The 13520-nt window shown below is 37.5% G+C and overlaps 1 protein-coding gene across 1 annotated transcript in view; it reads left to right on the top strand.

Annotated features, from left to right (window-relative positions):
• The window catches only part of ANKRD10 (ankyrin repeat domain 10), a 38331-nt gene extending 28929 nt beyond the window's left edge, over positions 1 to 9402 (top strand). Inside the window, exons 4-6 of the mRNA XM_050906240.1 lie at positions 723 to 958; positions 4709 to 4804; positions 7735 to 9402. Of these exons, the coding sequence (XP_050762197.1) occupies positions 723 to 958; positions 4709 to 4804; positions 7735 to 8201 (799 nt within the window). The 3' untranslated portion in view covers positions 8202 to 9402. The remainder of the gene's footprint in view (positions 1 to 722; positions 959 to 4708; positions 4805 to 7734) is intronic.
• Positions 9403 to 13520: the final 4118 nt, after the last annotated feature.

The raw sequence follows: 13520 nt of genomic DNA, 5'->3' as shown, positions 1-13520 counted from the left end.
TCCTACCTCATTTCATTTATAATCTCCTTGATGCATTAGAATATTCAAAATCCAGTGCCATTCTCTTGTGCATGGAAAAGTCTTGGTTCAAATAACAAAGCAAGTCCCGGCACTTATGATGTCACACACTTTGAAATGAGAAACAAACCAGAAAAAAAAGTATAAGCAAAGCATAACTAAGTATAGCATCTTTATCTATCTATCTTTTTCTATATATGTATATATTTTATTGTTAGGAAGAATAGTGATGTTGTTGTTACCTTAGAAACCAAAATGCCATGGACAATTGCCAAGTCATGTTAAGTTTGTTTTGAGTATTTGATCTTTTGCTCAAGTTAAAGCAATAGATTGCAGAATAAACTGCAGAAGATGGTAAAATTCAAGGCTTAAATTAGTCTGAAGTTTATGTAAAGATCAGATACTTCAGACTATTTTAGACTAAAGCATTTTGAGAAGTTTAAATAGGAAGATGTTTTTTTAAGGCACATAGTATATTGATTTTATTTAAAAGTGTATTGTCTCCCAAATTTTGCTTAGAAGCCAGATATATGTGCGAAAAGTTAAGTTAGTTATAAAACTAAGATTGATAACTAATTTCTTAATGGAAATTTGCTAAGTGTATGTTTTCTCTCATCACCAACAGATAGATAGTCAGTAAGGGCAGCAGCAGCAGCAAGCTAGCTTGATGAATGAGTGTAATTCAGTTTCTTTGTATTGTACAGCTTGAGAAATGCCAGTGGCCTGACAGCAGCAGACCTTGCACATACCCAGGGCTTCCAAGAATGTGCCCAGTTTCTCTTGAACCTCCAGAACTGTCACCTGAATCGTTTCTATAGCAATGGCACCTTAAATGGGGTTCATCAGAATGCAGGTCCCAATCCATTCAGTGGTGGGACAAGTCGAAAGAGATCCTTTGAAGATACAGAGTCTGCTGGAGTAAAGAAGGCTAGAACAGAAGGTGAGACCTCAGAGGTAAAAGGGATGGGGTGATACTGTTGCTGAGAAAGGAAAATAAACATTTTAAAGCCTTTCAGAGTGGATGTTGAGTATTATTGACAAACTCACGTACATATCTAAATTACATATTCATACAAGAAGCAGATGAACACAGTTATTCCATGCCACGAGATCCCAGTTCTCCCTGTCATCATCTTGGTGTGTTCAGAAATTTCTATTTCCAGAGAGTGCTAAAGTTACATGATGCCAAGAATAGTATGTGGAGGAGTAGGAGCTGAAAGTAGCTGCTACTCCTTCCTCAATTTCTTCTTCAGGAGAGCCAAATAATGTTGCGTTAATTCACAAAGATGCCCAGATGTTCTGATGGTAATTTTCCACTTCAGGATTAATTCAAAAATTGTTTGCTAGGTAAGATGGATGAAAGAAATTTAATGCAAAAAAGTTTCTCAAATCGAGAGGGATTATGTCTGTGACATTAAGTTAAAATACCTTAAGTTTCCAGGATCATGTTCCAAGGGGAACTGATATTTTATAGGAGGATGTAAGACTAGAATGAACCTTAAGGATTCCTATTCAGCCTTGTGCATTGAGGATAGTCCTTCTTCCTCCGCCAGCAATGATGTGATAGTACAACCTCGAAGATATTTTTTGGTGGCTATATGAAGAAGTCTTTTTTTTACATCTTATGAACACCTTGAATAACACAATTGAGAATATCCTCTGCTTCCTTTTTGTTGGTCATCCCATTAAATTCTTATTAAAAAGAATGCGGCATTCTGCACTCAAACCTCGTTTGTTTTTCCTGTGTCTAGGATCAGGAAAGGGACTTTGTAGGTCTTCATTGAAGACACTTTCTTCAGTTAAAGTTTATGTTGTTCTAACAGGTGTGACTTTCAGTGAGCCAAATAAAATTGGCTCAAATAGTGCTTAATTCCAGATAACAAGAGGGGAATTGAGACCAAAACAAAGTTTCTAAATATGACATGGACAACATAAATTACATCAATATTGACACACTCTGGTATTTGCTTTAGTACTTGCTATCCAGCCACCATTTCAACTATACCAGAATCAGAGGCCTTCACAGGGTACTCCATAGCCAGTCATAAATGGGATATGTTACTTCATGTAGTTGGACTAAACTATAAATAATTTCATGATGGAGAAGAGTGCCTATGCAATTAAGTGCAAGACTGCTTTTCAGGCATAACGTCCTTAAGGGGCTATATAGAATGAGAAAACTTAAGTGTACAGATGCCCATAACAGCTATGGAAAGATGTCTTCAGTGCATTCATGTTCTGTTACTGGGAGGTGCTGCATGAAGTCAAAGATACGTATCTTTTGTTTTGAAGAGCTATTCCTTCTGACTGTTGATAACCAGCAATCTCAGTTTCAGAAAATGGCTCCAATTTAGTCAATAGGTAGCATTTCCCCGCGACCTGTGGGAGTGGCACTGGGCTAGCTATTTTTATTCTATATGTTGCCATGAAATAGCAGTATCTGCATTACCTTTCAGCATAAACAGTTGGGCCACTGGGTACATTAGATTGAGCAAACAAATAGTATGTTTAAGTGACAAGATCTAAGCAATTACAGAGATGTTAGAGAAGCAGAGTAGGTTATTTTTGAACTTCTTGCCAGTATGACTTTTTAAGACCTTTGCAAACAAAGCCAAAAGCTTTACTGCGTTTGCTTGAAGGTTTTTAGAGTAATTAAGAGATGCATCCCAACTGCAGAAGCTGAAGTTTCTAATCTGACGTGTCTGCCCTCGGAGATATCAGCATCCGTAAACCTATCATATCAATGTAAAAAGTCTATTGGAGTGAGAATGAGTCACGGTTCTTGAGGCGCTTTGTAAACCATAGAGCTGAGTAATGAGAAGTCATGAGTACATCTTTGTGCTTAGCTAGCCTTTTTACAAAACAAACCCAATTTTGTGGTAATTTTGCCCTTACTAAAACCACGCTGGTCTGTTGTCCTTTAAAGACTATTTGCCCAGGAGAGTCCAGGTGTTCAGAGAGAGTGCGGGCAACTTGTATTTGTGAGGAAGAGTCAGGTTTTGATGGCCATACCCCAAATTAGAACAATCGGTGCTTTGAAAAAACCCGCTCGTTGTGACCAGGCACAGTATATGCCCCTTACAAGAACCTGTAAGCAGCAGAGTTGGAAGAAGAGGAAATACTTAAGCTGTGCTTCACCCTTGATCCTGGAATAGCTAAACTGGGCAGTGGGTGGGGGTTACTTACCTGTAATTTTGTTTATAGGCATACACATGGATATGCTATCGGGTGCATAGTATTAAAAAAACCTTCCACCTCAAAATTAAGCAACACTGATAAACGATATACTGTGATAGAAACTAATTACTCTCTTCAAATGTAACACAAAAATGAGCTCCAAAAGCTGAAGCTGAACTTAACAAAAGTAAATCAGTGGCCACTTTCAGAGTGTACACCAGATAATTTTGACTTAGAAACATTAGTTGGATTTTATGTCCATTTTCCTGAAATCGGTTCCAGAAATTTCACCTTGCTTCCTGGGCTGGTTGGTGGAGGATGGTGCACAGGGTCAAAGATAAGGATGATCCACACCAGGCCAAGTGGTCACAGGGGTGTGTTCACAGCAGTCCTAATCCTAGCCCCTCTGGTTCATGGCCCTTGACAGGTTGGCTTTTGCACTGTGCTGTACATGCCACACACAGTACTGACTTGCTGTACCCAACCGGTGACTGACTGTATCAGTATCACAAGCCTTGGCACAGCTGCTTTTAGGTGTTGTTTGAGAGGTGGCGATGGAGGCATTGCAGGTGTACCTTTGAATTGGCCAGCCTGAAACTGCGCTTCTGTATTCCTCTAGGTAAATAGAAAAAATGCCTTGCCTTTCCTGGTTTAGGGTGATTTGAAGCCTACTGATCCAAGGGCCCTGTTCTCCTTTAAGCATTGTATGATCTCTTTGGCCCTGAAACACTTAAGCTGTTGCTTAAGGTTCTTAAATGAATAGTTTACGAAAATTTCTGTTGTGCCCAAGGTAATGAGAGCTGACTTGCAGTCTACTAAAGTAGCCCTTTACAACATAATGTTAAGAGTGTGTGCAGTGCATATAGAAAGGTGTGTTAATGCCAGTGTGAGAGGCATGCAGGGTCTGCTGGGATAGTACTGGAGCAGTGCTTTGGGTGGCAGGTACAAGAGGTAGTGAAGTCAAGCCCATCTTGCTTATTAAAGCATTTCCCACAGCAGTCTAACCACTTGCCGGCTTTTCTCGGAAGACAGATCTGTTTGTTCAGCTCTTGAAGGGATCCCTGAAGCAGTCTGGTGTGAATAGGGCATGCATTACTGGGAACCGGCCCTAGGGAGTGAAAGAGGGAGCAGTCCAGGCTGACAGTAGACAAATGTGAGGTGCAGACTGCTTTTTATCTGTCGGGCACACTAGCTGTAAAGCCTAAATATGAGTAACTTAAATTGCTCTTTATTCAATCTATTAGTATATCACACTAATAATTGTTTGATATGTAGGTGCAAAGTCTCACAGGTACACTGGTAATTCTCCATTTTAAGAGATTAAAATGAATGTGCAAGTACTTAGCATTGACTTATTCTGCATTTGGAATCTCAAACGTCAGAAGTTTTCAGATGAAAATGAAAAATTTACATTTCTTTGTAAAAACCTTTAATAATCAAAGTACTCATCTGTTTGTTGGCTGAGTTTTCAAGTGTGGACCAGTGACTAAACGTGACTTTTTTTTTTTATCAGCTTACAGCTTTGATGGCTTAATACCAATGATGAATGGAGGAGTTGAGGATGATGCTGACAATATGCACGTTGATAGAGAGTTTGCTGTTGTATCAGGTGGGAGTGGACAGTTTCCTGTTAACTACAACAACATTCAAATGGTTGAAGACACCAAACAACAGGAGAGTACTTCTGTTGGACCAAAAGAAATTGAAATATACACTGTTTCTGCAATGCAAACTCCTTGTCGTTGCAAGAATCAATATGCATTTTATTTTTAATTTGAGTATAAAACTTAGTCCTTTATTTTTGCACATTGTTGTCTAGAGTCTTGAAAACTATTGTATTGCTGTAACACGCATTATATTGGGACTTCAGTAGGTATCTAAAATTAGCTGTTACATGCAATATATTGTAATGGTGAAAGACAAGGTTTATATTATTATTTCAGATAAAGAGAAATCCACAATGGCTGTTTCACTTCTAACCTGAGGCTTGTATTACGTTGTGCCTTGCTTTTGGTTGCTATAATTTCAGGTTAAAGGAAATTCAGAAATAATTTAAATTATTAAATTCATTTCCATTCAATAGATTTAATTGCTAATAAGAAGACTTGATAGGGAAACATATCCTAGTGCTTATATAGCTTTGAAAATAACGTATATTACAACTACACTATATTCCAAATAGTTCAACAAATACTATAAAGAATAGTCTAGATGTATACCATGTGTTCAGAACTTGTTCAGACACAATGATATAAGTACAGGATCCTGCTGTGGGTTTTTTTTATGTAAATAAAAAACTGGACATCGCAAGTCTTAAACTAGTATTTGGAACTAACGTACCTTGGAAAACAGTTTTTGTGGTTTGTGCCAATCTTCATGAAACAATCAAAATGTTACTAGTATTAGTGAATATTAATACTCTAAGTTTTTTGAAGGGCTTCTTAATCAAGATGCTTTTGGTAACCCCAGGATGTGTATAGAGTTTCGATTAAAACTGTCCTGGGTCAGCTTTTTCCATGCACTTCATAGGTACAGGCATGGAGTTACTATGATAGTGCATTATTACATTCAGAAATGAATTTCTTACTTTAATTTGTTCTGTGATAAATATGTTTATGCTTTGTACCACAGATCTGATTCACCAAAGGGAATGATAATTAAAAAATATTTTAATATATTAGGAATAAATATATATACATATATGTATAATTAGTACTTAAAAAGTAGACTATGATATTTTCCAGTGATAATTACTAAGTGTTCTTATTTATGGAAAAATGATTGTCTTTCATAAATACACTCTTATTACTATAGGTGCTAATTTTTAACAAATAATAACATTCTATAATTATCACTAGAACTATTCATTACCTACTTTTGCATATTAACTAGCAGTAGTGCCATTTCTATTAAATTTGATTTGGCAAAGCCAGCCTATAAGGATTTATTTTTAAACAGTTAAAATTTTGCACTTTTCAGTTAATAAACACTATATGAAATTCCTTCTGTGCGTTTTCATCACTGAAATATTAGCTTTGATGTCTTGATGGGTTTGGGTGGGGTTTTTTGTCTACTTTCAATAAGAATTTGTGGTTAGTGAGTTCGGCTGATGCGGTTATTTTAACTCATGTAGGGACTAAACAGGAAACTCCAGTTAGTACATCCAGTGAGTTACAAATCGAACACATTTGTTGGCATTATGTATTGCTGTATGTGAAGTATCAGTATCATAATCCGTATTTCAAATAATATCCATGCAAAGGACTAACAGAGAACCAAAACTTCAGATTCTTCCTTGTCAAACAGTGGTACTCATTATGTGTCACTTAAACAGGAACCCAGTGTTTTACAAATGTGGGAAGTTACCAGCAGACTTACTGGCTTGAATTGGAAACACGCAGTAAATGCAATCCTATTTTGCACATAGGTTTATGCGTTCATGTATGCATAAACATATGTGCATGTATCCAAGGGTAATAATGGAATGTGAAATCTTTAACTGTCACCATATAGGTCTGTAGTTTCTACGTTTGCCTTGCTCATCTTTACCAACATAGATGTAAATTTTAGATGTCCTTTACCGGTAGGCATTTTTAAGGCAGAATATATCACCCATTTTTTGTGCTAGTACTTTGAGTACCACTGCAAAAACATAGGTTTCAGACATACTGATGAAATCTGTTTACGGAAATAAAAACTATTGTACTAATTACTAAATTCAAAGGAGAAATTGCTTTAAAACAGTTGTCAGTGGGTTTTGCATGCACATGGTTAGAATTTTGTTTCCTACTACTAATCTTTTTTAGTCTTCTGTGCACTCTGCTGTTGCTGTTGTGTGGCATTTTGCATGTGGATTGTACAGATGTTATTATAAACTTACCATTAAATACGTAAAAACTGCCTAGTATGTTATCTAGCAAGCTGCTAGATAAATTGAAGTACGTTCTGAATAAAGGAACTTTGAAACGTTTTATATTAGCACCCCAACATAACATTTCTTTATTTGACCTATTTCAGCGTATACTGTACTGTGAGAGTTACCACTAAAAAGAAAAAAAAGAGCCATGGATAAATTGCAGCTGAAAAATAAAAAAAAACAACCCTTCACCCTCTCACAGATACTCCATTCTTGTATGTACATAATCTTTCATCCCAAGAGGGCACTACAGTTGAGGTGGAAAGATGCCTTTTATTCCACCTTCCAAAACACTGCCCAGAATGTTGTCTGCTACGCTATTTCAAACAGTGAAGTGAAAAAAATTCTGAGAAGTTCCCATTGTCTTTTCAAAGATTAATATAGGCATATTTACACGTTGAAAGTAGGTAGATAGTTGCATTTTCAACATAAGAATCCATGCTACAGGCTTACTGGTCAGCTCTCATGACTTTGAACTACCTATATTGTTATAAATAAAGGGTAGATTTATTTTCAAAGCTGTGTATGGAAACATTTTTTAAATAAGTGGAGTATAGTGGAGACATTTTGATGTATTTCGATTTATTCTTAATTGTTGGTGACAGGTGTATTTCTTAATGCAGATATGAATAGCAGTAGCTCCATATTGAATGCACTGACAAATGGATGTGCCATCAATGGACATTTGGATTTCACCGCCGCACAACAGCTCAGTGGGATGGATGCCAGGCGTGAGGAGTGTTTAACATTAACACCTAACGGAATAATTCCTGGAATAACTTCTCCCAGTAGGCATCGAATTCATGCCAGTAACGGCACCGAGGAACCAGAAAAAGCCATGAATAATTCCACCGATATGTGTGGATCTCTACATCTGAACGGAAGCCCGAGTAGCTGTGTTTCTAACCGGCCCCCGTGGGTGGAAGACCCTGGAGATACTTTGCACTATGGACACTATCATGGTTTTGGGGATACTGCTGAAAGCATCCCCGAACTTAGTAGTGTTGTTGAGCATTCCAATTCTGTCAAGGTTGAACAGAGATATGACAATACTGTCCTAGGCACAATGTATTTGTATCACGGTTCCTAGATGAATGACCTTTATATCAAACGCATATTGAAATTGCTACCAAATGAAACTGGGGGGACAAAATCCTCACATAGCATTAAATTTGAAGATTGCAACTTATTGCTATTTTTACACTTTGTTTATATGAAAAGTAAACCTTTAATTTGACAGCCTTATACAATAGTTGTAGTTTGTTGCATGTATGGGGCTTATTTAGTGATAAAATAGGTGCTGTTATGATGGAATGTTTATTATTTTCAGTTTTTTATTATGGAATGTTCTGGTTTTGTATTTTTTTATTTCTAAGCTTGTGAACACTATCTTTCCCTTTTTAGAGCTGTTTTCCCTTTTATTAAAACAATGTTTAACTGAATTTTGTGAAGAAAATGTTACGTATGTGCATCACTTGGAAGTAAAGATTTTTCTTTTCCATATCTTCTGCTGAAGCTATGGTAGCAATATCAATGCCAGCTATCACTATGCAAGGTTGAAAGTGGCAATCTTCTGGAGCTTCTCTGACTTTATAGTTTGTACATTTGTTTGGTATAACTAGATGTTCATCTTTACATTTTTTGAACAAGTTGTCTAAAAATGCAGAGACAAAATTGGAAGAAGTTACCGTTTCACTTTCTGTAGCGTAGAAGTGCTTTTCGTTGTTGTTGGGCTCTTTGCATTATAGAGTGGGAAAGTGGGCTGCCTTTGTTCGGTCGCAGTTGGGTGTGCCTCAGGTTAGCTCTGAATTTGTGGCGGTTTTCTTTGGCTTCTCTCTTTTATGTGTACGCTTGATATTTTACCATAGCTCACAGACCGGAGGCATGTTGGCACTGTTCTGCTTTGTACACAGTTTAAAATTGCTGTTACTTGTTATAGAATTTGCCAAGTCAAAATATTTGAGTTTGACTGTCTTGGATATACATTTATTGTCCTTTTTTTTAACATACGCTTTGAAAATGTAATGTTGTGTACTCTTCGGGCTATGCTCACGGAAAATACATTGTATTTAAAGCTTAATACACAAATCAAAATTCATATAAGTGCACTATATGAGCACTAATAATATAAGTTGCTGCTTTGTGTTATGATAAGTGAAGAGTGGGGAAGAATATGGTAAATGAGATAAGCCTTCTGAATTGTGTTGATTTTTTTGTTCTTGTTTTGTTTAAAAAGGGACCTTTACAAATTGGATTTAAAAAAATAAACAAACTATTACATTGTATCTGAATATTTTGTTTAGACATTATTTTATTGGCAATTCGAGCAAGTCTTTAATAGTTTTTAAATCACATTTCTCAATAATCTTTCTCAGTGCAACTGTGGAATGTCTTGATTTTCTCAGTATATGGAAGCAAATGGGAACAGCCCAATAAATTGTCCTTGATTGAATTACAGAAATACGTACTGGATATTCTGTGTATGAAGGTTGTATCAGCCTTGAACTCCAAAAATGGGTTAAAATACTGTCTGATTTTCCTGAAAATTACAGTCTCCTTCGAACATTTTTAGGCAAAATGCTATGGCCTACAGAGAAGTCAGTGTTTTAAATAGACTTTACACTCTACATGGTTCACTATCTACATACAAGATACTCAACAGTGTATTTAAATTGAGAGTAGGACTGATAGGAAAATTGACCGGTCCTTTTGCAAATAGTTGGCCAGACCAGCAAAACTCCTTAGTGCCTTCTGGAGACAAACAAGACCATTCATGACAGCTGAATCTCACCTGAGACAAGCTGTTCCTGGCACGCATGTAACCACTTGCTTGTGCTTGAACAACTGCATCCGGGCCCTGTTCTTAGACAATTTAATTTGCTGATGTAGTCCCCAGAGGCATGTGTGCTATTGCCATCATACTAACATGAGATATTAACTTAATTTGTTGTAGCATTTGGTTTGGGGATCTTTTTAGTGTTTGCTGAGCTTGCTGCATAAGCTTTCTTGTGCTTCTTCAAATAAATCAAAGCAACTCGTAGTTCTAATAAGCACTGCCATCTTATGTACATGGCTGTAAACTGATTACTCAAGGCTTTTCTTTGGATAACAACTAAGTTTGCATGTGTGTGTTCCGATGGTAAAATTTTAGGTACATAATTTTAGCATGACAAGATTTATACTGTGTTCATAAGGCAAGGTTTTTAAAATTTGTGTACATTTGGTTTTCATTCACTTGCTTTTCACATCTTTTCACCTAAAAATACCTTGGAAGACACTGTATTTCAAATTCAAAGAGAGAACTTCCTGCTTTATTTTAAAAAGCACTTCTATGCGTGTGTGTTCAGCCACATGCTAACAGAGAGACAGATTTCAAGGTCTGTATCTCTTGTCAGGCCCCTGTGGAAGCTAATTATTAAATTCTAATTAAATGTAGAAGACCAGCAAAGGCCATATGATGTAGACATGCTGTGTGGGTTTGCTGGGTAGCTTCCTTTACGGCTAATGTTGCAAAAGATAGAAGTCTGTGACAGAGTATGCTTCAGCCAAGAGCTGAGATGTATAATATTTAAAGCCTCAAATAATTATAAGAATCCTGAGACTGCCTTTTTACCGGTGCTTTTTGAGACAATTTGTGTACTTACAGCAAAGGCCATCTAAAGTCTTCTTTTTAAATTATTCCATAATTCTTCAATAGAATATGAAATAGGGAGTCACAGAATCACAGCATGGTTGAGGTTGGTGGATACATACCCAAGTGTATGGTACTTTTATGAACCCATACCACCCTCACAGGAAAAAAGTTCTCTTATGTTTAATTGGAATTTCCTGTTTTTCAGTTTGTCTTGTAATTTCAGATACATGTGAGCAATAAAACTGTGAAAGTAATGAGCCTAACAGATCCAACTGCACTTCTGGTGGGGAAGGTGCTGAGTTAGTAGGTGAAGAACTTACGTTGTCAAGCGTGGAACGAGTCCTACGGGGTGTAGCCGTGTCTTTCCATACGTAACTACTGATGACACAGAGGCCCTGTTTTTAAATATCTTGCTGTTAAAATACAGAGGACTTTCCTGGTTTTGCTGTGTTAGACCAGCTGACGTAGTTTAAGAAGCCTGGTAGGGCTCACAGGCCCTCTTCAGGCCTGAGTTACGAAGTTTCAGATTCTGCTAACAGACAGCAGTGCGGAGCCATCTTAATTATGCTCTGCTCTGCAATTCCTGAAAAGATTGCTGGGTTTTAAACACCTGGAGTTAAATTCTCACAAGTTTTTTGTTTAGCAAGGGCAGTAGTATTGTAGGACCGTTTGTACTTGGGCCTTTTGTCCAAGTCTAGGGTTTTCAAGGCTTTTATCAACTGAACGTTACTTTAGGTGATGCTTTGTCTTACCGTTATCTTGGTTCTGGGAATCGTTCTCCAAAACTAAAGTTTACTTTCCATCTGCCTAGATTTAACTCAGTAGCACCACCATGAATTTCATACGGAATACACTAACCAGTTGTTCTCATCATCCTCCTGGTTACCTCTTTGGTTGAAAGTCAATTTTGTGTGAAATTTCAGTTTATTTCTTTCTGGCTTATGTAGATGTTTTTGCCCTATTTCCCCTCAAATGTAGCTTCTTCCCTATTTTGTTTTTCAAAACTATCTGCAAAGTTTTGGCAGAGATATAAGTAAGTACAGATTCAGGCAGTATTTTGATACAAAATATTTCTGACCAAGTAGTTGAAGTTTGGCGATGTTGGAAGAGGGAAAAGGGAAGTGTTACACAACTTCATACATGGTTACAGTCTAATATTTTTAACAGTTGATCTCCGGATTCCAGATAAAATATTAGTCTAAACTTCTGACAGTTGTGAAAGAAGGCTATCATTTGGGCTATATATTAGATTAAGATGAGATGCTGCTCGGCTTCAAGACCCGTTGCATATGCTTTCAGACCCTGTGAACTTTTCTGAACATTGGTCTTGCACCTGACTGTGATCAAATCCTGATCCGTGTTCAGACTCACATTCCATAAGCTAGCAAAAGACTCTCTGTAAGTCTACTTTACTAAACTTCTTTAACAAACTATCATCCTTCTGCAGTCTGAAATTGGACCCCAGCTTAATATTTATAGCCAAGTTATAAATCACTAAGGAGCTTCTGCCATTCCAGTTACAAATGTAATATATCCCGAAGAGCTGCCTCACAAAACATCAGAGTAAGTCCTGAGCACAAGACAAACCTAGGATGAAAAAGGAATCCTTGCTGTCCCATATGCTAGAGCCAACCTACAGTACAAGCTTTTATCAGTAACGCGCACTCTCTGAAGTGCGGCCTTGCACACTTCTCCACTTATTTTGTGTCCGACCAGTTTCTTCCAGTCAGTGAAAAACTACACACTTGGGGAGGGGGGCACAACAAAAAAAAAACCCAAAAGCACTCTTTCACCAGCACAGTACTGCCCACCTTGCCATTCCATGGCAGCAAATCTTTGAGACCCAGCTGAACCAAGAAAAGAAAAAAAAAAAAGTCTTGTGTAAGCAGGGTTTACTTTTCCTGGCAACTGGTAACTACACTTCTGCTACACTGCTTAATGACTCCCAGATATTTCACACCTCTCCTTCCGTTCCCGGAGTTTCCTGTCTCAAAGTGGTGACTGGCTGTTCACAGGCAAGGATCAAAAGAACTCTGGTTTAAAGCAGATGGTTTATTTTAAAAGCATATCTGGCTGTAATACTTTTTAAAAAAATATGCTACAATAGTTCATAATGGTACCATATGCTTGGAGTATATATGCAAATTAAAAGCTTTGCCACACTCAAAATTGTGTCCCGTCCCCCCCAAAGCATAATGAATGTTACATGTGGTGTGAGAATGAAAGTTAGGCATCCTCTCTCCCTCCAAAAAGCACAACAAGTTTTAATGAGTAACTTCTTGCTTCTGTGTGACTCAGCTGCACATACAGGACTTGGTAACTGTTTCCAAATCAGGAGGAATTAGCCTCAACTGGCTGAAGTGCAAGCAGGGGAGACACACGTTTGACACTGAAGTCAAGTCCCCTGGCTCGATCACTAATCTGAGCAGTGTTCCACAAGGAAAAGAACCGAATACCTAGAGCTGAACAAAATACCAAGCTGCATAGTATTAATTATATTTCTTCTTGCCAGGCTAGAATTGTAAGTCAAAGAAGAAAAATAAGTTAGTCTGAGTTTCTCTTCCTGTAAAGGCAGGATGTAATCCTACTACAGAGGAAATACCACATATTAATAGAGCTCTTCTCTTGATGTTACCGAAAGGTCAAGCATTATTTGTTGTTGCTAGCTGGCAGCTCGATCTCACCAAAGACACGTGTGCTTTCCGGTGACGACCACAGACTTAATAGTGTCTGCGGTTTTTGCCAGGTTTTGTTTGGGGGAGGAGAAGTTGGGGT

The sequence above is a fragment of the Gymnogyps californianus genome, chromosome 1 (genome assembly GCF_018139145.2).
Source record: "Gymnogyps californianus isolate 813 chromosome 1, ASM1813914v2, whole genome shotgun sequence".
Taxonomy (NCBI): domain Eukaryota; kingdom Metazoa; phylum Chordata; class Aves; order Accipitriformes; family Cathartidae; genus Gymnogyps; species Gymnogyps californianus.
The sequence above is the reverse complement of the archived record's forward strand: the minus strand, read 5'-3'. Positions and strand labels throughout refer to the sequence as shown.